The following is a 27,244-nucleotide window of genomic DNA, read 5'->3' as shown; positions in this document are numbered from 1 at the left end:
TTCTGTCAAGTATAGTCCCATGTCTCTGTAAAGTAATTCTGTCAAGCATAGTCTCACTCATATGTGAAGTAATTCTGTCAAGTAAAGTCCCATGCCTCTGTAAAGTAATTCTGTCAAGTATAGTCCCATGTCTCTGTAAAGTAATTCTGTCAAGTAGAGTTCCATGTCTCTGTAAAGTAATTCTGTCATGCATAGTCCCATGTCGCTGTAAAGTAATTCTATAAAGTATAGTCTCACTCCTATGTAAAGTAATTCTGTCAAGTATAGTCCCATGTTTCTGTAAAGTAATTCTGTCAAGTATAGTCCCATGTCTCTGTAAAGTAATTCTGTCAAGTATAGTTCCATGTCTCTGTAAAGTAATTCTGTCAAGCATGGTCCCATGTGCTGTAAAGTAATTCTGTAAAGTATAGTCCAGGACTATGTGAAGTAATTCTGTCAAGAATAGTCCTGTTCCTGTGTAAAGTAATTCTGATAATAGTTCAATTTCTATGTGAAGAAATGATCTCAAGTATAGTCCCTTTTCTATGAAGTAACCAGATGCTCCGCAGGGCACAGCTTTATACGACCGCAGAGGTTGAACCCTGAACGGTTGGGGCAAGTATGGACACAACATTCAAGTTGGATTCAGCTCTAAATTTGGATTGTGATTAAATAGTTGACACAGCATAGGTTTCTGACATAGAATGAATGTGGTCTAATAAACTTAAAATTTGTTTTTTTGCCTTTGAGCAATTCACTATGCTGTTGAATATTAATCCTCTCAAAAAAATGTTTGAAGAAATTTTATTTTTATTTATGAAATCTGAAATGAGAAAAATTGACCCCCCCCTTTTTCACATCCCCTTTCCCTTATTTCAAAACTGATCTCAATTCAAATTACTAATGCAGTTTGCAACAATAACTACTCATTTAAATACATCATAAAATATTAAAATGTAAAAAAAGTGCTTGTTATCACTGAATGGTAAAGATTGTTTTAATTTATCAGTTGGTAGTAAAAGTGAATATACATTGTATATTGTATAAAATAATGATTTAAGTTGATTCAACTACTATTCTGGACAAAGAAAGATAACTCCAATTGAAAATTTCTTGCTATTGCGCAATATTGTGCAATTAGATATTTCTTGCTATTGCGCAATACTGTGCAATTGAAAATACTTGCTATTGCACAATACTGTGCAATTGACAATTTCTTGCTATTGCACAATACTGTGCAATTGAAGATTTCTTGCTATTGCTGAATACTGCCAAAGAGAAAACGAAAACAAGATGGATCCCAAAACAATCCCGGTGATATTGTTGGGATGAGCCGGGATAAGCATCTGGAGTCGGGATCCCATTCGGGATAAATATCTGAAACTGGGATCCCATTCGGGATAACTGTCTGAAGCCGGGATTCCAGTCTAGATGAAACGGGATAAATATCGGACACTGGGATCCCAATCGGGGTAACTGTCTGAAGCTGGGATCATAATCGGAACTGTTTAAAGCAGGGATCCCAATCGGGATAACTGTTTGAAGCTGGGATCCCAGTCTAGTTAAAACGGGAAATTATATGAACCATAATTATGTTGTTGAAAATATGTAAGTGTTTTGTTTGTGTATACATATGTCTCTGATGACATCAAGTACAGGTTATTGGTGTTAATTAACAATGTGTATGATAGCAAAGCTGTCAGGTGAAGCCAATCACTTTTAAGTGTCACTTAAAATTCAGCTTGACATATATTTATAAGTCAGAAATTTATAAGTCAGAAAAATGCCGAGATTTTCGCAATAAAAATGGCAGGGCGTCCGAAATATGTCAACGGGTGTTTTGTCAGACAAACTTGGGCGTTTCTGATGTTTCCCAAGTTCCCATAAGTGCGTTTCTATTAGTTGTCGTCCGGCATCAATGATAAGATAATGATCGACATTGTTAAACGTTGGTTTCTCAACTTATGTAAAATGTAAAAAAAATCATGACCGCATGCTTTGTTTTCAATTGTACTGAACAGTTCGACCCTAGAAAATACTGTCCTAAATAATGCGGTCACTAACTTATCGGAATGCACCATGTGCCGATTAATAAAGTATTCTTTTCTTATATTTAGTAAAAACTGCCCAGTAATTAATACTTTTATGCGATATCCTTAATTTTTTTATAATACCGTTACGGAGAGATCAACTTCTGGCCGATATAATATGGGGCGAGATTGTCACTTCAACGTTAGTGTACTGGTAAAAACGTCATCAAAATCTGATTACGCTGATTTATGGAGGCAGATGCAGATGTTTTCAGATAAATGCATTAATAATTCAATTTAACATGTGTATATGTGTATATAATGATTATAAAAATAATTCATTGAGGAACTTTGATTTTTATGGTTTTTATTTGAGCAAATCAACATCAGAACACAGAAAGTCTGAAAGCATAAACTGAAAATATATTTATTTTTTTACATATACAATGAATAAACTTGTTGTCACATAACAGGCATAACTAGTAGGTATGTAAAAATTTAATTCAGTTGTGTGTATGTTTGTTTAGTGAAAATAATAAGTCGCTAGTTATTTATCTTCAGGGGATAAAAAAGAGGGAGGGTAATTAATTTGCAAAAAAAATTAAAATAGCCTTCCAAGACTTCATAATTATTTGGACTAGCTTCCAATCTACTGTATAAACATGCATTAATATTTCTATTGAATTTGTTGCTTCAAAACGTATTGAACAAATGATTCTTTGTGGAGTTTTTTTTTATACTTTTAGGGGATTAAAAGATATTTTTAAATGGAGCTGCCAACAGATTGCATGCAGATATTCCAGTTACCTTTACTCAGCATTTACTATAGTCGGAAGTACAGAGACAGCAAATTAATTTACAGAAAGGAGGAGAACTTTACATGTATCCTTTTGCATAAATAACCCAGGGAATCCAAGTGGCAGTGGGGTCTAGTACACATCATGCATTGAATTGAATTGGTGCATGTATATCCTGCTAGGGATTTATTTTTGGGATCCTGCTTTTTTCTGGGAATCCCAGTATATTTCCATTGGGATTTACATTGGGATCCCGCTTTTTTAGTGGGAATCCCGAAATTTTATCCCAGTGGAATTAGGTGGGATCCCAATTGAAATCCCACAATATCCCTGTGGGATCCCAGTATATTTCCACCGGGATTTACATCTGGAATCCCGCTTTTTTTGCGGGATTCACGAAATTTTATTCCGATGGAATTAGGTGGGATCCCAATTGGAATCACATCAGAATTCCAGCCAGAATCCCAGTGGAATCCCAGATTTATTTTCTCTTGGGTGTGCAATTGAAAATTTCTTGCTATTGCACAATACTTAATATAATAATTTTGGATCCTGATTTGGACCAACTTGAAAACTGGGGCCATTATCACAAATCTAAGTACATATTTAGATTCAGCATATCAAAGAAGCCCAAGAATTCAATTTTTGTTAAAATCAAACTTAGTTTAACTTTGGACGCTTTGGACTTTAATGTAGACCAATTTGAAAACGGGACCAAAAATTAAGAATCTACATACACAGTTAGATTTGGCATATCAAAAAACCCCAATTATTAAATTTTTGATGAAATCAAACAAAGTTTAATTTTGGACCCCGATTTGGACCAACTTGAAAACTGGGCCAAAAATCAAAAAATTAAGTACATTTTTAAATTCGGCATATTTAAGAACCCCAAGGATTCATTTTTTGTTAAAATCAAACTAAGTTTAATTTTGGACCCTTTGGACCTTAATGTAGACCAATTTGAAAACGGGACCAAAAATTAACAATCTACATACACAGTTAGATTCGGCATATCAAAGAACCCCAATTAATCAATTTTTGATGAAATCAAACAAAGTTAATTTTGGACCCTTTGGGCCCCTTATTCCTAAACTGTTGGGACCAAAACCCCCAAAAGTAATCCCAACCTTCCTTTCATGGTCATAAACCTTGTGTTTAAATTTCATAGATTTCTATTCACTTATAAAAAAGTTATGGTGCGAAAACCAAGAAAAATGCTTATTTGGGCCTCTTTTTGGACCCTAATTCCTAAACTGTTGGGATCTCAACTCCCAAAATCAATCTCAACCTTCCTTTTGTATTCATAAACCTTGTGTTTAAATTTCATTGATTTCTATATACTTATACTTAAGTTATTGTGCGAAAACCAAGAATAATGCTTATTTTGGGCCCTATTTTGACCCCTAATTCCTAAACAGTTGGAACCATAACTCCCAAAATCAATCCGAACCTTCCTTTTGTGGTCATAAACCTTGTGTCAAAATTTCATAGATTTCTATTTACTTAAACTAAAGTTATAGTGCGAAAACCAAGAAAATGCTTATTTGGGCCCTTTTTGGCCCCTTTTTCCTAAACTGTTGGGACCAAAACTTCCAAAATCAATCCCAACCTTCCTTTTGTGGTCATAAACCTTGTGTTTAAATTTCATAGATTTCTATTTACTTAAACTAAAGTTATAGTGCGTAAATCAAAAGTATTCGGACGATGCTGACCACGACGACGCTGACGCCAACGTGATACCAATATTAAACCAAAATTTTTGCGGTCGTATAATTATAGCAAATATAGTCCCTTTTCTATGAAGTAATCATGTTAAGTATAGACCAATTCCTATGCAAGGTAATTATGTCAGGTTTAATCTAGTTTCTATACTGAAGTCATTCTGTCAAGTATAATTACATTCCTATGTGAATTACAGAAGATTTTGCATACAAATACAAAGATTTTATTTTGATTCAATTTAAATATTTTTAGTATATCAGTACAAACATAAGTTCATGAGAGGTTTTTACAGAATATAATTGGTTGCTATTGGTCATTTGACAAAAATAAAAGATGTAATTTTCTTTTGGTGATATTTTTAACCCATACAATAATCTACCAATTATACTGAGAAAGGGCATCAACCTTAATGCTAATGTCCTTAAAATAAATGGACTTTCAAAATCATAACAAGAGAATCTCCTAAAGGGCAACTGAATTAAGACTTTTGGGAATGAAGCATTTATGTTTTGAGTGCATCTTTATTGATCACATGGATTTAGATGGTCATTAACCCTGCTCAAAGCAAAGTTTGTCCAACTGATCATGTGTGTTTACACCACTGCTTAATATAGAGGATCTTCTTACTACATTTCTCTTACAGTTTGATTCTAAGATGATAGCTAATCAAATGTTCTAATCAATATCAATCTTTTTCTTTTTGTTTTCCACTGTTGGCATAGGACTAAGGTACATTGACCTAATATATAATGTCATTAATGACGTCTGCTTTTAATGGTAACTAGCTGACAGCAATGTCACACCAACTATAGTACAAGCAAATAAGAGTATTTCGGCCACTGACATTTCTACGTATGAACCCAATCCATAGTGTATTGCAACATTATGTTTAGATATTGGTTAGAAAAAAAAAAGTTTACATAAGAAAGAAGTGGACATCATTAATAATTTGATCAATTTCAGGTAAAACCAAAATGAAACGTTACCTCATAATATTGGCTCCATTTACCATAAGTCAGATTGATTTTGATTTTTGGTATTTTAACACCACTTTTAAGCACAGCATTTAGGCTATTTCATGGTGGTCAGTTTTAATTGGTGGAGGAAGCCGGAGGGCCAGGGGAAAACCACGACCTTTCATAGGAAAACTGACAATCCTAGTCAATTAAGATTGGAGTTGAGTGCACCTGCACAAGCGGGGTTCAAACTCGCAACCTCAGTGTTGACTAGCTACTGATCACAGGAGTAACTACTTAGACCACTAGGCCACCGAGGCCCCCTAAATCAGATTGATATTTATACCAACACCACAAATAAGGCACTTGGAATAGCTTTTCAAAATGAAAGAACCTTAAAATGTAGTGATTACCATTTCTGTATCAAAACAAAAATATGTGTCAATAGAACTGCTTACATTAACATTTCTATGTTCAGTGAACAGTGAAATCTAGGTCGAGGTTAAAGCCATAATTAAGAAAAAAAAATCTTTTTAAATTCAGATCATTAAGAACATATTCACTTGGCTTAAGCTTAAACCAAAACTTAACTGATATAGGACCAACTGGAAATCAGAAAACAATATTCACCTCCTAATGTACGCTTCCCATTAAAAATCTATCACTTAAAAAAAAAATATTGTCCATGGTAACCATGACATTTCAAATATGATATCAAAGAAATGCAGGCAGATAGCAAGAAATTTACAAATGCATTTATCATTTGCAAACATTTGATCCCATGAAAAAATAATCTCTATTTGAAACAAAATTTATCATGACATTTTGCAGTTTGAACATTTGTAACAAGATTAACACTAGGTTAAAACTAGGACAGCCTGATCGAAAATTATGTGAATTCATTAGTATTCAAGACATAATTATACACAAAACATCTTCAGGTTAAAATGCTGTCAAAGATGCAAGTTGATACGGATGTGTAGTCTGGAATATTTGTGAAACAGTTGTTTGCTAAAAATCGGTTGAATATTCATATAAATATTTCAAACAGCCATAAAAATTACAATTTGCATGTTATGGGTAAAATTTTGTATCTATTTCAGTAGCAATCTACCTCATGTTTGAGGAATTTCAGAATATCAACAATGATTCTGAAATAAGATCATAAATGTATCGTTTGTTTGAATTTGATAGAAATTAGCAACAACTAAAGTATATTCAACTTCCTAAGACTGATGCAAGTCAAACAATTATATTTTAGAGGAAAAGATTTTTATGTTGATAAATGTTTGCATCATGTCCAGTGTGAATTATTTCCCATATATATTCAGGATTAGAACAAATAAATAATAAATCTAATAGATAAATGTAGGTCCTGCAAAGGGGGTTGACTATATGGTAGAATTTTGATTGTGTCTGTGACAGAAGTTAGATGCCATGTGGACTCTTTACTAGGTTCCAACTAGCTTTGGGTTAGTTATGCTAAAATAAAAAGTGCTGACAAGTACAATTTTCATTGTTCAAGAATCAAGAGACTAAATTCTGTTTCAAAGTGCAAGTTTGATTTGTAACTTGTCAACATGCAAATACAAGAAATTCAGGTAATAAGCTGCAGGTATAACAAACAAGTTTGTGGACAACTGTTATATTATGTAATATCTGAAAAAAAGATATATAAGCCCTGTGAAAAGGATGAAACTATATGAAATACGTTCATTGACCTTAGTCTAGTATCAAATGCTTAAAATAAGATTTCATACCACTAGACATTTAGTTCCAAGAGAAGAAAAATAACAGGAACATGTTAAACATGGGGCCCCTTATATAAATACATCAATAAAATGAATAAACAGTGAAAAAGAAGTTTCCCTTGAATTGGGTTGAAAAGGGCTAAACTGGAATGAAAGAATCAGCAAAAAAAGGGAGTTAGTTTAAACATATTCATTTAAAGTGGATTGGGAAACAAGTTTTGCAACTTATATTTATCCCTTTCCACTTTGCGGGTGCGAGTAGTGGCATTAGCCTGCTCTTTTTCGAAATCTGAAATTCGAAAAAAAGGGAGTGACAGTACTTTAAGGATATCAAAAGCATACCGGTACATAGTTGTAACATACTCCCTTAACATGATTTTTTTTAATTGTGTGACCTTGAAATATAACAGAAGTATTGTCCTTAAATCTTGGACAGAAAAAAATTAAGTTGTGTAAAGATATGATAAAGATTCAAAAGATATCATCTGGAAAATTTTCGTTATATCTTCTTTAGGACTCTGATGAAATTTCCTAAAAATCAAATGGGGTCTTCCTCTTAACAAGGACAAAGCACATCAAATGAAGAAACTATTTGAAAACAAGCTCCATCTTACGTGATTTATGACCACAAATAGATGACTTTGACAAAAGGTTGACCTTAACCACAGCAATATTTTAGTAAGTGTATTAAGGATTTCATATAACTAATCTGTTTTCTAAGGACACTTTTTTCATAAGCTTTTTAAGTTTCGTTTGTACAAAGGTATGGTAATGTATATTGAAATAAAATACTCCTTTACTACACATAAGATCAGGTGTTATTTTACAGTATAATCTGCAAAGGATGTACGTGTACATTTACAAGGACAAATATAAGGGTAACATTGTACGTTCTATTATAATCTGCCACTGATGTACGTGTACATTTACAAGGACAAATATTAGGGTTTTACGTTCTATTATAATCTGCCACTGATGTACGTGTACATTTACAAGGACAAATATTAGGGTTTTACGTTCTATTATAATCTGCCACTGATGTACAAGTACTATTACAAGGACAAATATTAGGGTTTTACATTACAACAAATAACAAAAACCAAGTACTTACAAAAACCTGTAGACACTGAAATTATATCAAGAAAAATATTACCTTTAGAAAAATTTCTGACACTCTTTTCACAAAGTATAATACCAAATATTATATAACCTTTAGCAATATTTCTGGGGCTCTTTAACACAAGTATAATATCAAGGATAATATTATCTTTAGCCAGGATTCTAGGATGCTTTCAGACAAGTTTAATATTACCTTTAGCTAGATTTCCAGGGCGCTATATAACTATATCATAAGTATGATATCAAGGATAATATTACCTTTAGCTAGATTTCCAGGGCGCTATATAACTATATCATAAGTATAATATCAAGGATAATATTACCTTTAGCTAGATTTCCAGGGCGCTATATAACTATATCATAAGTATGATATCAAGGATAATATTACCTTTAGCTAGATTTCCAGGGCGCTATATAACTATATCATAAGTATGATATCAAGGATAATATTACCTTTAGTCAGTTTTCTAGGGTGCTTAAACACAAGTATAATATCAAGGATTTTCACCATCAGCAAGATTTCTGGGGCTCTTTTCACAAAGTTTAATGTAAAGGATAATTTAACTTTTAGCAAGGAATCTGAAGCTCTATTCACAATACTTATACCAATAATTTGTTAGTAACTGTGAAGTTATATTAATTGAAATCTTTTTTTTTTTAAATGACACAGACAATTGATAAATCTTCCTCATGTATCTAATTGTAAACCTGGTTTAAAAGATGAAAATTTTGCAGGTTTTCAAGCATAACTAGTACAACACAAATCAAACCTGGCTTATTAAAACAAATTCTTTGTTTTGATTACAATATGAACAAAGAGACATTGTTTGCCTTCAGTTAGATAAACTTCCATAGTACTGCATGACTACAGGATTAGATATCCCTTTAAAGTACTTCAAACAATGAACTAACAGGAAAAACACATTAAATCACTTTACTGCTTTAAATTTAGCAGAACTTGACTTTAAAAAAATGGCCTTGAAAATAAGATACATATTTTACAATTATAATACATTTGTGTATAACAAAGTACCCAAATATTAATGGTCATTCCTAAATTATTCAAAACATGACTAAACAAGAATGTGTCCACAGTACACGGATGCCCCACTCACACTATCATTTTCTATGTTTAAAGGACTGTGAAATTGGAATAAATTCTCTAATTTGGCATTAAAATTAGAATGATCTTATCAAAGGGAACATGTATACTAAGTTTCAAGTTGATTGGACTTCTACTTTATCAAAAACTACCTTGACCAAAAACTTTAACCTGAAATTTGCACTATCATTTTCTATGTTCAGTGAACCGTAAAATTGGGGTCAAAACTCTAATTTGGCATTTAAATTAGAAAGATCATATCATAGGGCACATGTATACTAAGTTTCAAGTTGATTGGACTTCAACTTCATCAAAAACTACCTTGACCAAAAACTTTAACCTGAAGCCAAAAACTTTAACCTGAAATTTGCACTATCATTTTCTATGTTCAGTGAACCGTAAAATTGGGGTCAAAACTCTAATTTGGCATTTAAATTAGAAAGATCATATCATAGGGCACATGTATACTAAGTTTCAAGTTGATTGGACTTCAACTTCATCAAAAATTACCTTGACCAAAAACTTTAAGCTGAAGCCAAAAACTTTAACCTGAAATTTGCACTATCATTTTCTATGTTCAGTGAACCGTAAAATTGGGGTCAAAACTCTAATTTGGCATTTAAATTAGAAAGATCATATCATAGGGCACATGTATACTAAGTTTCAAGTTGATTGGACTTCAACTTCATCAAAAACTACCTTGACCAAAAACTTTAACCTGAAGCCAAAAACTTTAACCTGAAATTTGCACTATCATTTTCTATCAGTGAACCGTAAAATTGGGGTCAAAACTCTAATTTGGCATTTAAATTAGAAAGATCATATCATAAGGAACATGTGTACTAAGTTTCAAGTTGATTGGACTTCAACTTCATCAAAAACTACCTCGACCAAAAACTTTAACCTGAAGCGGGACAGACGGACGAACGGACGAACGAACAGACGGACGAACGGACGCACAGACCAGAAAACATAATGCCCATAAATGGGGCATAATAAAATAATTTACAATGCTCCATCTAATAAGTTTAAGGTCAGATGAACACTACCAGGCAGACAAGAATACTCAGTACTACAACAACATCTATACACCAAAGTGACCAAACACAAGTGACTGATTGATTATAGAATCTAAGAAAAGGACAAATATACCAAAACTTAACGTAAACCAATGAACCTTGTAAATGAGGTCAAGGTCAGATGAACCTTGCAATGCAAACATATTCCTTTCAACCTTTGATTTCCATACACCAAATAGAGTTACCTATTGCTTATAGTATCTGAGCAGGCTGATTATTGCTGATATCCAGTTGAAACAAAAGAAATGGAAATCTCTATCAGGAGGGCAATATTGTAAATGTTAAAATCAATTTTTGCATCAAATTCATAAGTGTTTCTACTCAAATAGTAGTGAAGAGTTTTTCGACTTTCGTTTGAAGACAAATTTTTACAAAACAATAGTATGAAACCAGAGACTCTTTTGGCAAATTTTTTTTTAAGAGTGAATTTATCACACATTTCAGTACAACTTTGTATAACTTAAGTCAAATTGATCGTAAGAAATTTTATGAAAAGAGACGCTGGTTATTGTCTCCATAACTTTGGAAGAGTTTGCTATTGGAGTATTAGACAATTTAATAGAAATTAACCTACAAGTCTTACTGGAAAGGAAAATGCTTTTTACGTAGTTATGAAATTCTTTTAGAATGTATTTGTGGTTAAACCACAGAAAAGCACTATAAATGTTTGATTTAGTAGATATTTGTTGATTTCACATTCCACAAAATGGACAGCATGATTGATCATTTAATTTCAACAAATAAATTTAATTACAATTTTGTCTTAATTTAAGACACAATTTCATAGTATATTGTTGATTGGGATTTTTATGCCCCACCTACGATAGTAGAGGGGCATTATGTTTTCTGGTCTGTGCGTCCGTTCGTCCGTTCGTTCGTTCGTCCGTTCGTCCGTCTGTCCCGCTTCAGGTTAAAGTTTTTGGTCGAGGTAGTTTTTGATGAAGTTGAAGTCCAATCGACTTCAAACTTGGTACACATGTTCCCTATGATATGATCTTTCTAATTTTAATGCCAAATTAGAGATTTTACCCCAATTTTACGGTTCACTGATAGAAAATGATAGTGCAAATTTCAGGTTAAAGTTTTTGGCTTCAGGTTAAAGTTTTTGGTCAAGGTAGTTTTTGATGAAGTTGAAGTCCAATCAACTTGAAACTTAGTATACATGTGCCCTATGATATGATCTTTCTAATTTAAATGCCAAATTAGAGTTTTGACCCCAATTTTACGGTTCACTGAACATAGAAAATGATAGTGCAAATTTCAGGTTAAAGTTTTTGGCTTCAGGTTAAAGTTTTTGGTCAAGGTAGTTTTTGATGAAGTTGAAGTCCAATCAACTTGAAACTTAGTATACATGTGCCCTATGATATGATCTTTCTAATTTAAATGCCAAATTAGAGTTTTGACCCCAATTTTACGGTTCACTGAACATACAAAATGATAGTGCAAATTTCAGGTTAAAGTTTTTGGTCAAGGTAGTTTTTGATAAAGTAGAAGTCCAATCAACTTGAAACTTAGTATACATGTTCCCTTTGATAAGATCATTCTAATTTTAATGCCAAATTAGAGAATTTATTCCAATTTCACAGTCCTTTAAACATATAAATGATAGTGTGAGTGGGGCATCCGTGTACTGTGGACACATTCTTGTTTTGTATATAAAATGCTGTCCAAATCAAAGAAATAACATTTCTTGTAACATATTGCTACCTACGTACACAACTAATCTAAAATGTCTGGGAAAGTCAAGGGCCTGAACTCCAGAACTGTAAGTCAATCAGAACGATATTGAACTTCATAGATGTAATAAAATGGTCCATATTATCATAGTCAACTGTGGGCACAGAGATATATCTTGCTTTTATGTTATTTTGATAGTTAAACGCAACTATTGTAATTAAAATGGCAATACATTTACATATATGTTCTGCAAAACATTCAATCAATGAACAATGAGCAAAGGTGCTGGGCCAAATGGTGAAAAAAGTCCCCTGGAAATGAGATATGTAGATGCTCATACAATGCATACCAAATCAACTCATGAGCTTCACTTAGGTTATATCACCATGCTCAGTAGCTCTGTAATTCTAACTCATGAGCTTCACTTAGGTTATATCACCATGCTCAGTAGCTCTGTAATTCTAACTCATGAGCTTCACTTAGGTTATATCACCATGCTCAGTAGCTCTGTAATTCTATCGTGGCTTTGACCTTGAGAAGAACTTAGTACTAATGTCATATGGTCGTGAGGAGACATTCATCAGATGCAACAGGATTCTGATGGTATATACATTAGCATTATTTTAGTAAATGCATGATACTTTTACCAAAAAAGTATAAGTTGAATTTGTATGGTGGAGATCCTGACATCTTAATTCCCTAAGGATAATGTCCAGAAATTTACAAAAAAAACATCCAAGTTTGTTGGAAACAAGAGGGTCACTTACATTAAGTTCGGAAAAAATGTAATTGATCAAATAATGCCTTGGCAGTCAGACATCTCGTACCTAGGTATCTACTGGTCATAAATTTATATTTCAAAGGTTTAAGTTGTATGGTGGAGGACCCTGACATCTTAATTCCCTCAGGATAATGTTCAGAACTGTTTTTACAATTTTTAAGTTCATTGGAAAAAGATTTCAGATGTTCACTAACATTAAGAAGGGAAAAAATGTAACCATCAACCATTGCCTTGTCAGTCAGTCATCTTGTGCTATGATACTTACTGATCATACATTTTTATTTCAAAGGTTCAAGTTGTATGGTGGAGGACCTTAACATCTTAATTCCCTAAGGATAATGTCTAGAACGGTTGTAAAAAAAAATAAATTCCAAGTTCATTGGAAAAATATTTCAGTTGGTCACTAACATTAAGAAGGGGGAAAAAATTAACCAATCAACCAAAGCCTATAGCTACTGGTCATATATTTATGTTCCAAAGGTTACAAGTTTCTGGTGAATGATCCAAACATCTAATTCCCTAAAGACTCATGTCAAAAAATGTTGATTAAAAAAATTCACAAAGTTCATTGGAAAATAGTTTTCAGTTGGTCACTAACATTTAGTAGGAATAAAATGTAATCAATCAATCAATGAAAGCCTTTGCAGTCAAACATCTTGTACTTAGGTAACCACTGGTTATAAATTTATTTTTTAAAGGTCAGAGTTGTATAGTGGAAGATTCTGGTATCTAATTTACTTAAGGCTAATGTCAAGATTTGTTTTTCTGAAGAAAAAAATCAAAAGTTCATTGGAAATAGGTTTCAGTTGGTGGCAAACATCAAGTAGGAAAAAATTGCACTCAATTGACCAATATCTTGGAAGTCAGTCTTCTCGTTCTCAAGTGACTACTGGTCAAAAATTTAATTTCAAAGGTTAAAGTTGTATGGCTTATGGTCCTGACTAAATAATTTCTTAAAAGATATAAACAGAAAAAAAAAGAAAAAATTGAAAGAAAAAAAAAAAACTTTGTTGTTCACTTTCATAAAGTAGCAAAATGTAAGTGAAAACTGACATGCAACATCGTAGATAAAAAGGTGAGACAGTAAAAAACAGCTATTATGTTCAATAAAAAAATTGTCAAATGAATTACGCAAGTCCCTTCGAGACATCTAATTACACTCATTTAAATGTTGACAATGAAATGAAACACCCATCATGTGACATTTGCCAGAACTGGATGATCCAAACTACATATCAATTATACTAAGCAATTGTATAAATGCATCCTTGGTTATCATCAACCATAGCATCCCAATTGACCTTAAGTCTAATGACCAGCGACACATCGTCTGACAGGTAAACAGTATTATACCGCTGGACATTTATATGTACTAATAACTTCAGCCTCAGGGCATAACATAGTCAAGTTCCTAAGGTTCAATGTCACATTTTTCATCAATTACAACATTATATTTATAAATCTTTCTGTAATAAACATATAAAAAACAATGTTTCAACTCAATGTGTAAACAACCTTATTTTCTCCATTACTATTTTAACAGATATGCATCATTTTCCTTTTTTTTCTTTTCTTGTCCATCTCCAATGACCTTTGCGTCTATCATAACAAAGCAATTCGGTCAGGTATATGTACATGATAAAAGAAAGTGTCTAGAAAGGGAGCACCATAAATGTAGGATCACCAATTTACCTAATCACAGATAAAGACAAAGGCCATGTCTTAGAGAAAAAATATAAAGAGACTGTTTTCATGGGGCACAGATGATGCCCCCACCTTGTAATCATGTAAAGTTATAAAGGGATATAACTGAGAAATGGTAGAAGTGATGCTACCAAAATTTGTACTTGACCTGAGTTTGATGGTAAAAAGTATTATGTACAAGTTGTTAACATTTGGTTGAAGCAAACTAAAGTTAGAGAACGGAAACCAAAAATTCTGCAATTTTTCTATTTGTACAGGAACAGTAAAAGTGACACTACCAAAATACTAACTTGATCTGTATATTATGGTCATAAGCGTATGCGTTTCATATCATTTGGTTGAGGCAAACTAAAGTTAGAGAACGGAAACGAAAAATTATGCAATTTTTTCATTTGTTAACGGGCATAATTCTAGAAGAGTAAAAGTGACACTACCAAAATTCAAAGTTGATCTGTGGTAATAAGCATTGTGTACAAGTTTCATAATATTTGGTTGAGGCAAACTAAAGTAAGAGAACAGAAACCCACTATAAATCAAAAAGATTGTCTCCCTTTTGATATCCCATAAACTTTGGAAAAGAAATAGGTCATAACAAGAATGTGTCCTCAGTACACGAATGCCCCACTCGCACTATCATTTTCCATGTTCAGTGGACCGTGAAATTGGGGTAAAAACTCTAATTTGGCATTAAAATTAGAAAGATCATATCATAGGGGACATGTGTACTAAGTTTGAAGTCGATTGGACTTAAACTTCATCAAAAACTACCTTGACCAAAAACTTTAACCTGAAGCGGGACAGACGGACGGACGCACAGACCAGAAAACATAATGCCCCTCTACTATCATAGGTGGGGCATAAAAATCAAATAGTATGTCATATTTGTATTCATAAGTCAATATTTAAAAGGAAATTTATTTTAAAATTATTATAATTGAAAGTTGGACATAAGCTACTTATAAACAAGCAACATTATGTTTCATCATTTACAAACCTTTTATATAAATAACAAAAAATTAGAAAACTTAAACATCAATATTTATTTTACCGTAGGTAATTTTGTATTTTGATTTACAAACTACTGTCAATTTTTAAACTATTAAAGTATCTTTACATCATTATTCAGTGTAATCCTTTTTCAACCAACTATTGTAAAATATAACTAGAGCTAATCTTCTATACCTCTTTAAGGCAACATGAATTATGTCCCTTGCTTGAACTGATTGGAGATCTTCCCATGTATAATACTACAACATTTTTGTATCCTAATCAATAAATAACCAACAGGACTACAAGCCAAAGGCTCTCATGTCTGTCTGTCTGTTATACATTCTTCAATTACTATATTTCATATGCAATATTTTTTACCAGTAATCAAAAGAACCTTGATACCCAGAGACAGAGTGATTTGCAGCAAGAAGTAATATGCATGCAATGGCCCAATGAAGCCTGAAGATATTAATTTAAGGTCTCATTTCATTCTGCAGTCCATTTATTGAGTTATATACTAGCAAAATGACTAAATGATTTTTGAAATGAAGAGATTTATTAATGAAATAACTGTATTATCATGAGCATGTGTATACACTGTACACCATTACACTGGGTTAAAACAAAAGTCTGAAGGTATGTAACAAACTAATGGAGTTATGGGACTCAGAATACATCCCTAGAGAATTATTATTTGTACTCTCCAGAGATATAATCAGATACAGTCCGACTACAGTCAAACCTGCAGTGAGTGCTATAAAGGTTGTCTCTATTAAGCGAAAAACCTGTCTTATTAGGTCACCCTCATTTTGTCCCACTAAAGTAATTCTTATGCATTTTGAACATGAATTCAAAAGTCATCTCTGACATATCTGATCAGTTTTCTGTTCAAGAGGGTGACCTATATAAATGTTTGACGGAATTTTAGTTTTTTTCAACAAAAACCTGTCAATTTCAGTAACAATATTTGGAAGTCAACAACCAACAACATAAAGTAAAAATAATTCTAAACTCCTTTGAAACATCTAGTTTACAGCTATACTATTCGCTTGGTTTTATAATTTAAATGTGAATTAAAAGACTGCAAACTACAATTCGCCTTTTTAGATTCTAAAGGACTATGGGTAATTTCATTGTTCGTACACCAAATTGAAAATACTGTTACGCCATTGGATGAATTTCCATTGTTTAGAACATTCTAAACCAATCACAACATATTGGTGTATGCTTTTACAAAAAATATGACCCAGAATGCATTAGATTCTGAAACGGCGAATTGTTTTAATAAATTACTTTTGAAGTGAAACATGTGTGACTACACTAGCAATACCCTGACCCCACATTTCATATTAAACAACATAGATTGGCTGTTTGTGAAGTATAAAATAAAATGTATACTCGCTTGCTAATCTGTGACAATGGTTGTACTTACATGATGTGTTGGATACTGTAAGGAAAATGGAAGGAAAATATTGGTATAATGAACATGAAAAATACAAACACTACTCTACAAAACTCTACTAATAGTGTACATACTCACAACCCATAAGAGTTAACTACAACCCAAGACGTTTGCATGTACTATATAGACCACTAATTTCAGCAAAAATCTTCTAAAACAGTATGTCACCACTGTAGTACTGTTTTGTTTCTACAGAACGAATAATGATTTTTTTTTTTAATATTTAAGAAATACAATATTTTATGTAAGATTTGAACAGATAGATTAACTTTTAATTTGGGTAACAGTATTAGCTGCTGACTATCCTGTTCATAAGGAAAATGAAACATTTACTTGGGAGAAAAGTATGAAAATTTTATTAGTCCATACAAACATCAAAGGTAAAAGCATACAAATATAAGCTGTGATAGTTGTATAATTGCTATTTTTCACGAATTCTAAAAGACTTCTTTCATAATTGGTAAACCATTAATTTCTAAAAACTTCAATTGTAGTTGGTAAACTATCAATAAAACTGATGAAATGCCTACAAGCAACCCTTAAGTGTTTAAAAGTTTGTTAAAAAAAAAAATCGCCTGACATGTAACATGTGTAAGTAAGGGTGTTGTAGAGTAGTGTTTAATGAATGAGTAACATTTGTAACATATATCTATTTACTTTTATGCCTTTCCAGAACAATACTCAGAGGGTAAAATAAAGTGGAAAAAATATCCTCAGGAATTGCCACCTTCAATTTGGATGTTAGAGGCACTTTAAAAGAGGCAGATTTATTCAGAAAAAAATGTCAAAATTCATGTGCATTCAACAAAACTTCTCCCAGACACAATCAGTGTTCTCCCCAAGGTTTTTTTTTTACTCTGTGGTTAATGTGGGATATAAGACTGATTCACCTTTCACAGTTACGACGTGATAAAAGATTTGTACTGTCTTTTTGGTTATATTAAAATAAATTCAAGGAGAACAGTATCTTATACATATGAATTAACATATTAAAATTGAAATAATTGACATTTTCGTTTGATTTAGTATTGAAAATTAAAATGCATATACATTTCTATTTGTGTAAAAAATGTAATTATGCATTTAATTTACAAATTCATAATTAACCGACACATAGGAGACTTAAATGACAAATTTTAATATTTTTTCTGTATTTTTCAATTATAAATAGATTATTATACATGTACATCTTTCAAATTACAATTTACATGAACAATGAATATTAATTATTTTATGTCAAAGGAAAATTAATTACCCTTTCCATCAAAAATATATGTATGCTATTAGAGACACATTCATATCAATGGTAACAAATAGTCCATGTTTCATCTTAAGTCTATCTTTTTTTTACAGAATAAGGATTCTCCTATTTCATTTCTAGTCATGAAAGTAGGTTATAAATAAAGACTTTTTGTTGCAAATTGAAAATTTAAAAGATAATCATGATTATGTGAGATAACTTGCAATATTATTGAATAATTGCAACCAAAAATATTACATATATACATGTATGTAAGATTTAACATTATTGGTTTTAGTATATTTTCCTATGAAAATTATCTCCCTTCAACTACCTCTACTCTATTTATATTTTGACACTATTGCTGTTTCTAAAAATTTGTAAGGGTTCCGCGGAACCCAGTGTCTTGCCTACTATTGCTGTTAATCGCAGACTCAACAAAAATGAGGAAAATCATCAATAAAAATTTCCCTCTTGATACTGTCTTTTGATTGAAAGAAGCTTCCAAGTTTGGTAAAAATCCAGGATAGTTTATGAATCTAATAAATGTTTTATAAACTTTAACTGCAGACTGTATGTAATGTTAACTGGAAGAAAAACTAATTCCATTTATAAGTAAAGTACGGAAAAAGTGGAATTTTTTTTTTACAAAATTTACTTCTGAATAATATTTTATGATCAGAAACAAGCTTTTGTCCAAGTCTGGTAGAAATCCAGGATAGTTTAAGAACATAATAAAAATTTTAAAAACTTAAACCACAGAGTGAATGTTTTGTTTCTGGCAAAAAAACTAAGTCCATTTATAAGTAAAATACGGAAAAGTGGAAATTTATTTTTACAAAATTTTCTTCTTGATACCAGCTTATGATCATAAACAAGCTTCTGTCCAAGTTTGGTACAAATCAAGGATAGTTTTTGAAAGTTATTAAAATTTTAAAAACTTTAACCACAGAGTGAATGTAATGTTTCCTTGCAGAAAAAACTAAGTCCATTTATAAGTAAAATACGGATAAAAAATGGAATTTTATTTTTACAAAATTTATTTCTAGATACCTTCTTATGATCATAAACAAGCTTCTGTCCAAGTTTGGTAGAAATCCAGTATAGTTTAAGAAAGTTCAAAAACTTTTAACCACAGAGTGAATATTTGTGGATGCTGCTGACGACGACGGAATGTAGGATCGATTAGTCTTGCTTTTTCGTCTAAAGACTAAAGTTAAAGGCTCGACAAAAATCATTAAATACTATTTAAAATTTGTGCAATCCTATGTTAATATTGACTTTAAATAATATTTGATTACTGCCTATTGATGTTTGAAACACTCATATGTTAGAAAAAATGAAAACCTGCCCAAAAATCTTTCAAAATAATTTCCTGATAAATTTATGTGTTTGCATACATGAAGCCCTGATGTCTGCCCAATAGCACTGCAATTAAATGCTATAGCACTGAATAACACTGTGATAAACCAGGATGGGGAGAACACTGACATTACTACAGCCAATGAAACTTCCTAATAGCTAATTTGAAGATTATAGTTTCAAGAAAGTCTCAGAAAGGCATAAAAATAAATGACCAATACAAAGTACTTTTCAATGGAAATGTTCCTAAAAACTAAATGTGTAAGGATTTTTTTTCTACATCCTTAGTAATGCATTCATCTGAATTTTGCCAATTTTTCATTTATTTGAAACTTGAAAAAAAAAAATATTCTGGAGCATGCCTGAAAATTTAATCCTACTTTTTAGCTGTTCATGTCAGCATCATTTTTCATGAAAGTGAAGACTTTGTTAATATTGAAACATAAATGAGCAAATAATAAAAAACATAAAATAAAAGTAAGCCAAAAATTTCAATAAACAATTTTGAACACTGAACAAAGAAACTATAAATTCATTTCATCTAGCTTGACATTTACAATGGAGGCAATCAAATAAAATGTATTCTATTTTATGACTTAAATTGCATGCTTATAAATAAACCATCAAAGCATAATTATTTCTATGGTAATATACTGTATATTTGACTACTCTTAATTCTGCAACACATATCTGTCTTTAAGATAACATTTAGAAATATACATATGGAGAATATGTTCATAGGACAAAGCTGATGCCTCCACTTGCATATAACATTATAAAGGGGAATGGCTCCAGAACAGTTAAAATTACATTACCCAAATTCTACTTGATCTGAGTTTTGTTGTTATAAGCATTGTGTTTAAGTTTCATAACATTTGGATGAAGCAAACCAAAGTTTGAGATGGGGTAACCAATTTGGGGATTTGTTTACTTCCGCACAGAAGGCCATACAGACATACAAGGGTATATATAGGGACTTAACAGTCAATTAGTCTTATTTAGAGACAACAGTTGACAAGATTTGTATAAAATTATACATTAAATTGATCATGAGATGTTCATGTTCAATTTGAGAAAATTCAATCCTTACTGAATGAAAAGATTTGTGATGTTTTGGGTTTGTGACAGTTTGTGAAAATATCTTTGATCAGCAATTTAAAAGTCTGATTGTGAAGGGGAACAAGGAAATATGATGTTTCTATGTGATTGCAGTGTTAAGGGAAATAACTCAAAGTTTTATAATAAAATAATTCATTAATATTTCAGATTGATTTCAATTTGGTGAATCACTCAGAAGTGTCTTTTACATGGACTTGTTCTTATTAACAAGGAATACACTTTCTACCTATCACTTTTAAGAATACCTTATTTCAGTGGACCTAATCAGCTATATACAAGGGTCAAAGTTCAAGGTTTGTGTCCTTTAGCGAAGACTTGATCATTGAATCTAAACATTCTCTTTGATTAAGTACAACTAATAAAATTGAGAATGGAAATGGGGAATGTGTCAAAGAGACAACAACCCGACCAAGGAGCAGATAACAAAATTATTACAATTGAACCATACCATTAAATGACAGATTCATTGTGCCTTTGCAGAGTTTGAATGAAATATGTCAAATATACAGTGTAATCCAAATATTTGTCAAGCTAGATAATGTATGATCATTTATATTATTTACCTGCCAAATTGTCCAACATATAGCTTAGCAATTTCTGTGTGCCATTAGATGAGTTGAAAATACTCATAATCTCTGGTGATAACGGGTTGTAACTCAGTCCTGAAAGTAAACAAACATATCCTACTATAATTTCTCACTACTATGAACTATGTCTCTGAAAGTTAACAAAAACTCTAAGTCAAAACCTTAATTTGCTCAGTCTTTATATGTTGTGTTTTGTGTACTATTGTTTGTCTACTTGTCTTTTTTCTTTTTCATCCATGGCATGGTCAGTTTAAATTTTGACTTATGATCTTGAATGTCCCATTGGCATCTTTGACTCCCCTCTAATTGGCATACTGTAAATTGAAAAATTATTGCGATGTTTTTATTATTGTGAAAAAATGCAAAACAGTTATATTTTAAACTCACATTTTGAAATGTATTATATGACATAAACAGGATTTTTCTCTATATTGTAAAAACTTAAAATCGCATTTGAGTCTCAAATGACAAAATCCCAATTAAAAATGCACGCAATAATTTCTGAATTTACAGTATATGTACTTTACACTGTAATAAAATATTATAAATACATCATAGTCATCTATTTTAATCCAAATTTCAACCTCAAGTGGACGACCCAAAAGATCAGAAAATAATCCTCCCCTCTCTTTTATTGAGGTGAGAAAGCATTTAAACTCACCAAGATTCTGTAAATTGAATAGCTTTCCCAACTCATATGGAAGAACACGTAGTGCATTGTAGTCCAGGAGAAGTTCTCTGAGCATCGTTAAATCTCCCAATTCTGATGGCAGACTGCGTAGCTTGTTATGTGACAGATCTAGGTAGGCAAGATGGACCAGCTTATTAACCTCACATGGGATCCTAGACAGACTGTTGCCATTGAGGTATAACGATGTCAGATGACTCAACTTGAACAAGTCTGGACTTAAATTTCTGACTACACCTTAAAAATGAAATAGAAACATATTAAGAAGCATCGTTATGACAGCTGTTATAGATAACAATAGATAGGTTTTCATGTGTGTTATGTAGGGTAATTTTCAAAGATTGTGCAATGATTTTATAACAGAAAGTTGGTATGTATAAGGTAACTAACTGCACAAGTTTCAAAGTTGTAAAAGTTGTAAATTATAAACTGTTGATACAAAATTGTGTTTCACAATTCATAACTTTGATAGTATAATGCAAATGTGACTTAAATCATTCAAAGTCAATGATCCATGACTGAAAGTGCACTGACAAATACCTCAATGGAAATAAAAAATATGCCAATTCTTATAAAACAGCATACCAAATACAATTGAATTTTCATAAATTGCTCCTTTTAAATAAATCTAAATACAAATTTTTACTTGTAAACTTTTCAAAATCAATGCATATACCATGAGTTAATGGAGCTAAATAATATTCATGGTAATGTGATTTGCAAAGGCAATACATCTGCATACCAAGTTTTACTTTAATATGTAAATATGCAAAACATTTCAATTTCAATAGACCATAACTGAGGGAATCCTGAGATGCAAAATTGTTGCCAAGGAAATGACAGGTGCCAATACATACACAATTGTATACCAAATATCATTGAACAACCACTATTGGTTCCCCATTAACTAAACTAATCACTGACTTATACACTGTTGTCGCTGCCACAGGAAATAGCATACATAAATCTTACAATTTTGACCTCGTTGACCAGTCTTAAATCTTTTAATATGGTATGAAACTCCTGTTTACAATATTTTTGTATCAACAAACAACATAGCATATATATATTTTTCATTATAAATTTAATTTAAAATGCCACTGATTTTTTGAAATCCTAAACCTACCATTAATATTTATCTCTATAGCTAACTAAATATGATAATTTTTACTTCAATTTACACTGATTTTTTAAAACCGTAACTTACCATTTATCTCTAACTCGTACCATACTGACTTTTTACCAGATGCTAAATCCTCAGCTGACATGAATGTATTGGCACGGTTAGGAACTGGTGAGTCATGTTTATCATATTTATCCTTTTTTTGCATTTGAACACCTGAAAAAAGTAAAATTACAAACTATAACACATCATGCACATGTATAATATATATATAAGATTTACTTTCACATTTTTGTTATACAGACATTGACTGGTAAAAAAATACTTGGAGCCAGAAAAATCACCAGCTGCTATATTTTGTAGGCAGTTTGACAAACTTAGAGCCCATTTGGAGCCAGCAAAAGTCTTAATTTCCTCTACCATAATTGGAAATTGGAATCAACTTTGAATCAACTTTAATTTAACATGTATAATGCACCGTAGTACATTTGTACAGCATTTACAATGTACCTTAATCAGTGATAATTCTAACCCATAGAAAACATTTTTCAGTATTAATAATTTCACATACATGTATCACCATAAATCAAATGATGAATTCAATGGACTGTTTCAGGCAAAAAGGTGAGTCTTTAAGGATGTACTTTGGTAAAATTACAATAATCAAGAATTTAAAATTGATACTATAAGTCAGAAGAAGCAAACAAAAGGAAAGAAAGAAATCTACGATCTGCTTAAATTTTGGTAAATGACCTTTTATGAGTTATTAATTGAAGTCTTATATTTAAGAAAGGAAAAATGGGGTCATGGGTCAAAATATTTTGCCCTGTATTGTAGAAAAAAAAACAGAGTTCAAACATCTGACAGAAATTCCAGAACCTGGCCAAAGTACATCTCTAAGTGCATAATGCAAGGCTCACACTACTTTATAATCATAGGGAGAAGTGACTTCTCTTTCTGGAACTGATAGGGCAAAGTAGTGAGATTTGAAAGAGAAGTTCTCCTTCGAACACTGTGCTACTATGTTTGTTCTTTACTACCTACATGTATAGCAAAGGGTCATATGCGAATAATGTTCTTTTTTGTTCAATTCATATCTGAGTATACAATTAAAGTACAAATGTAACAGTCCAAATTCAAAGTTGTTTAAGTTGAGGTTCTAGTTAGAAATTACCAACTAGATATCTAGCACTAAAAAGATTTTTTTTAATGACAGAAAGGGAAAGAAATTATAATATATAAATAACAATTCAATAAGAAAAAAAAACTATCTTGTTTATCATGTTTATGAAATTCAGTGCTTCTGACAAAACTAACAAAAAGTCTGTTAAATTGCGTGGAATGCATATTTTTTCCATTTGGGATCAATTTTCTTCTTTCAGCTGTTCCATTCATGTGTCCGTAGTAATTATTGTAAAAATAAGGATTCCGGTCATAGCTGGTCTGTCTCCGATCCGTAATTTAAACATTTAATGGCAAAAGCAGTCCTGGGAAAATTTACAAAAATAAACGATGTTTGACAAGCTATTTGGAAAGGAATATGACGTTTTTAATGCAATAAATGGATAACACATAAACTGGAGGCAATTTTCATCACGTTCAGATGAAGTAACAAACTTATTTTGCCACCAAAACTTTGATCGATGTACGCTACTCGTGTAACAAGTACCGGAACTTGCGGAAATGATAAAAAGTTGTATTTTTATTAAATAAGCTGCATCACACTGTAAATTTCTTTCATGATCAATGTTTCATCGACTAGGAAAAAATTGAAAATTTTTGAAAATATTATTTTTGACAATTTTGAAGTAGCCGGAGCCAAAGCTGAAATATCCAGTGCATTTCGCTGGTTGCCGGCTTGTAATGACGTCCCTGGTAGTGAAATATTCGTCTAACACAAATTCATTTGTGCTGTGTCAAGCTGTGGTGTAAAAGCACATCAGTAACATATGAAGGCTTTGTTAAAAAAGGTTGATTTTCATCTCACGTCATGTTTTCGAGACAACGCCAAAAGTTATATATATTTTTTAATTAATGCTTTTTGGACTGATAAGGTGAACAAATTAAAGTACATTAATCTGCAAAGACAATATTTTGGTGTACTTTTATTGACCTTTTACTATCTCCCATATGACTAGGCTCTGGGTTTTACAATGTATTCATGGTTCTTTGGCAATACTTGTGTAAGGCTTGTTAAAAGGTAAAATGTTACTTGCACTTCGGTATTTAGCCAGGACTCTAGGGCACACCTTACCAGGTGTGACTGTCTATTCCGATCAGTGGATTATAAAACAAGAGGTACATGTAGCATTTAATACACTCATTTAAAATACATATTCAAATTTTTGACAAATAAAAATAGATCGCCTTGGAATTATTCAATTATATTTGGTGCTATTATTTATTTGAATTCAAATTAGTTAATTTACTAACAAACAATTTTCAGTTAAAATCAGGAAATTAAATTCATGTGTCAGAATGAAATGATATACACCTCTTGTCCTTTATTTATGTCTTGTAAAAAAGGGGAAATTAGAAATAGCTTAACAAAGCATTTTGATTGTCCTTATTAGGCCAAAAAATGCAAAAAGCAGATAAGTTCATAAAAAACTTTTTAAATTTAGCATTTTAGTGTGCATATCGAAAATGGGCGCAGTGATATTGTTGACTTTTTTCAAAACTACCTCTACCCTTTTTATTGGGAAAATATGCGTAATTTTCATCAAATTGGGAAATTTAGAATAAACCATGAATTTGGCTGAAACTTCAATTTACAGACCCCCTTCCAAGAGCCGAACCCTGCTTTGAAATAAGACTCCTTATTGTCAGTGATGATACACATATAGACGCTCAAATCTGCACATATAGTTATTTGAGGCATGAAAAATGTATAAATGAGTGTTTTTCAGTTTGAATTCATGAACAATTACTACTGAAACTGCACTATTTGGGAAAAAAGTTGTCTTTTTGGGAATAATTTTAAGCCATTTTTTTTTCAAATTGGGATTCTTCTCCAGGGGAAAAAGCGTTTATTCTCCATTAATTTAAGGCAAACAATATCACAGAATGGGCGCGAATGGACCTGATACCGGAAATCACAATGGCTGCCATGTTCGATGTACACACTAAATTTAAAATGATCTTTATGAAATTATCTGCTATCTGTAAATCATTTTTATGTTATTGTAACCGGAGAGCATGTACCGACTCTACAAATTTATATCGTCACCACCGGGATTCGAACCCTGGTTGCCCGTGTGAGTCCGTGAGTTTACCCACTGTGCCAAAGAATCTATTCCCTAGCTCAGTTGATTAAGACTGACTATATATGTTCTACCTGTACTAAGGAGAAGCAACCCAGCTACATTATAAAATACATCGATTATATATTATTATTTAATAATCAATGTTTGAAAGTCACCAATATGTGCTAATATTAAAATTTCAAGTGTTATTCGGTCATTACAAGTGTTATTCTTATAATAACAGTGTTATTCAGTCATTCATGTTACCTGAATGTACATAATATCAATTTTAGATTTGTTTGCGAAGTTTCCCTTTATTAAAGAAAGAAAAATGATAAGAACATCTTCCCCTTTCACAAAGCCTGTCCCATATTCTATATAATGAGAAGACAGAAAATAATAATTGGGAACCAAGTGAGTTTTAGATCTTGTCTTCATTAAATATTTGAAGACAGTTCATAGGATGACACTCAACTGTGAACTGAATAATATCTTCTGAAATATGTTATAACAGCAATTTTTAAAGTTTTATGTATGAAGAGTATATATCTTAACATTAAAAAAGAGTATAGACAGTATATAATGGTCACACCTTCATTGAAACATTCCAAAACTAAAGGGAAAATTGGTTTTCTGTTTCACAGCTGACAAATTTTCTCGAAAATCCGAGCAAGATGGCTTCCGATTTATCCAAACTACATTTGTTACGTGTTTTCTGATTGGTTAAT

The 27,244-nt window shown here is 31.7% G+C and overlaps 1 protein-coding gene across 4 annotated transcripts in view; it reads right to left on the bottom strand.

The window, feature by feature from the left end:
- LOC143046060 (CCR4-NOT transcription complex subunit 6-like) overlaps window positions 1-27,213 on the bottom strand; it is a 78,853-nt gene extending 51,640 nt beyond the window's left edge. For 2 of the 4 annotated variants that reach the window (XM_076219034.1, XM_076219036.1), the window contains exons 1-5: window positions 27,109-27,213; window positions 23,356-23,487; window positions 22,122-22,385; window positions 21,437-21,535; window positions 17,123-17,137 (exon numbers count right to left, since the gene is read on the bottom strand). In XM_076219034.1, coding sequence (XP_076075149.1) covers window positions 17,123-17,137; window positions 21,437-21,535; window positions 22,122-22,385; window positions 23,356-23,479 — 502 coding nt within the window. In that variant the 5' untranslated portion in view covers window positions 23,480-23,487; window positions 27,109-27,213. Of the gene's footprint in view, window positions 1-8,349; window positions 8,365-17,122; window positions 17,138-21,436; window positions 21,536-22,121; window positions 22,386-23,355; window positions 23,488-27,108 lie in introns of all 4 variants that reach the window. The other 2 variants (XM_076219035.1, XM_076219038.1) reach the window with 2 other exon arrangements.
- Window positions 27,214-27,244: the final 31 nt, after the last annotated feature.

This window comes from Mytilus galloprovincialis, chromosome 9 (assembly GCF_965363235.1).
Source record: "Mytilus galloprovincialis chromosome 9, xbMytGall1.hap1.1, whole genome shotgun sequence".
Lineage (NCBI taxonomy): Eukaryota > Metazoa > Mollusca > Bivalvia > Mytilida > Mytilidae > Mytilus > Mytilus galloprovincialis.
The sequence above is the reverse complement of the archived record's forward strand: the minus strand, read 5'-3'. Positions and strand labels throughout refer to the sequence as shown.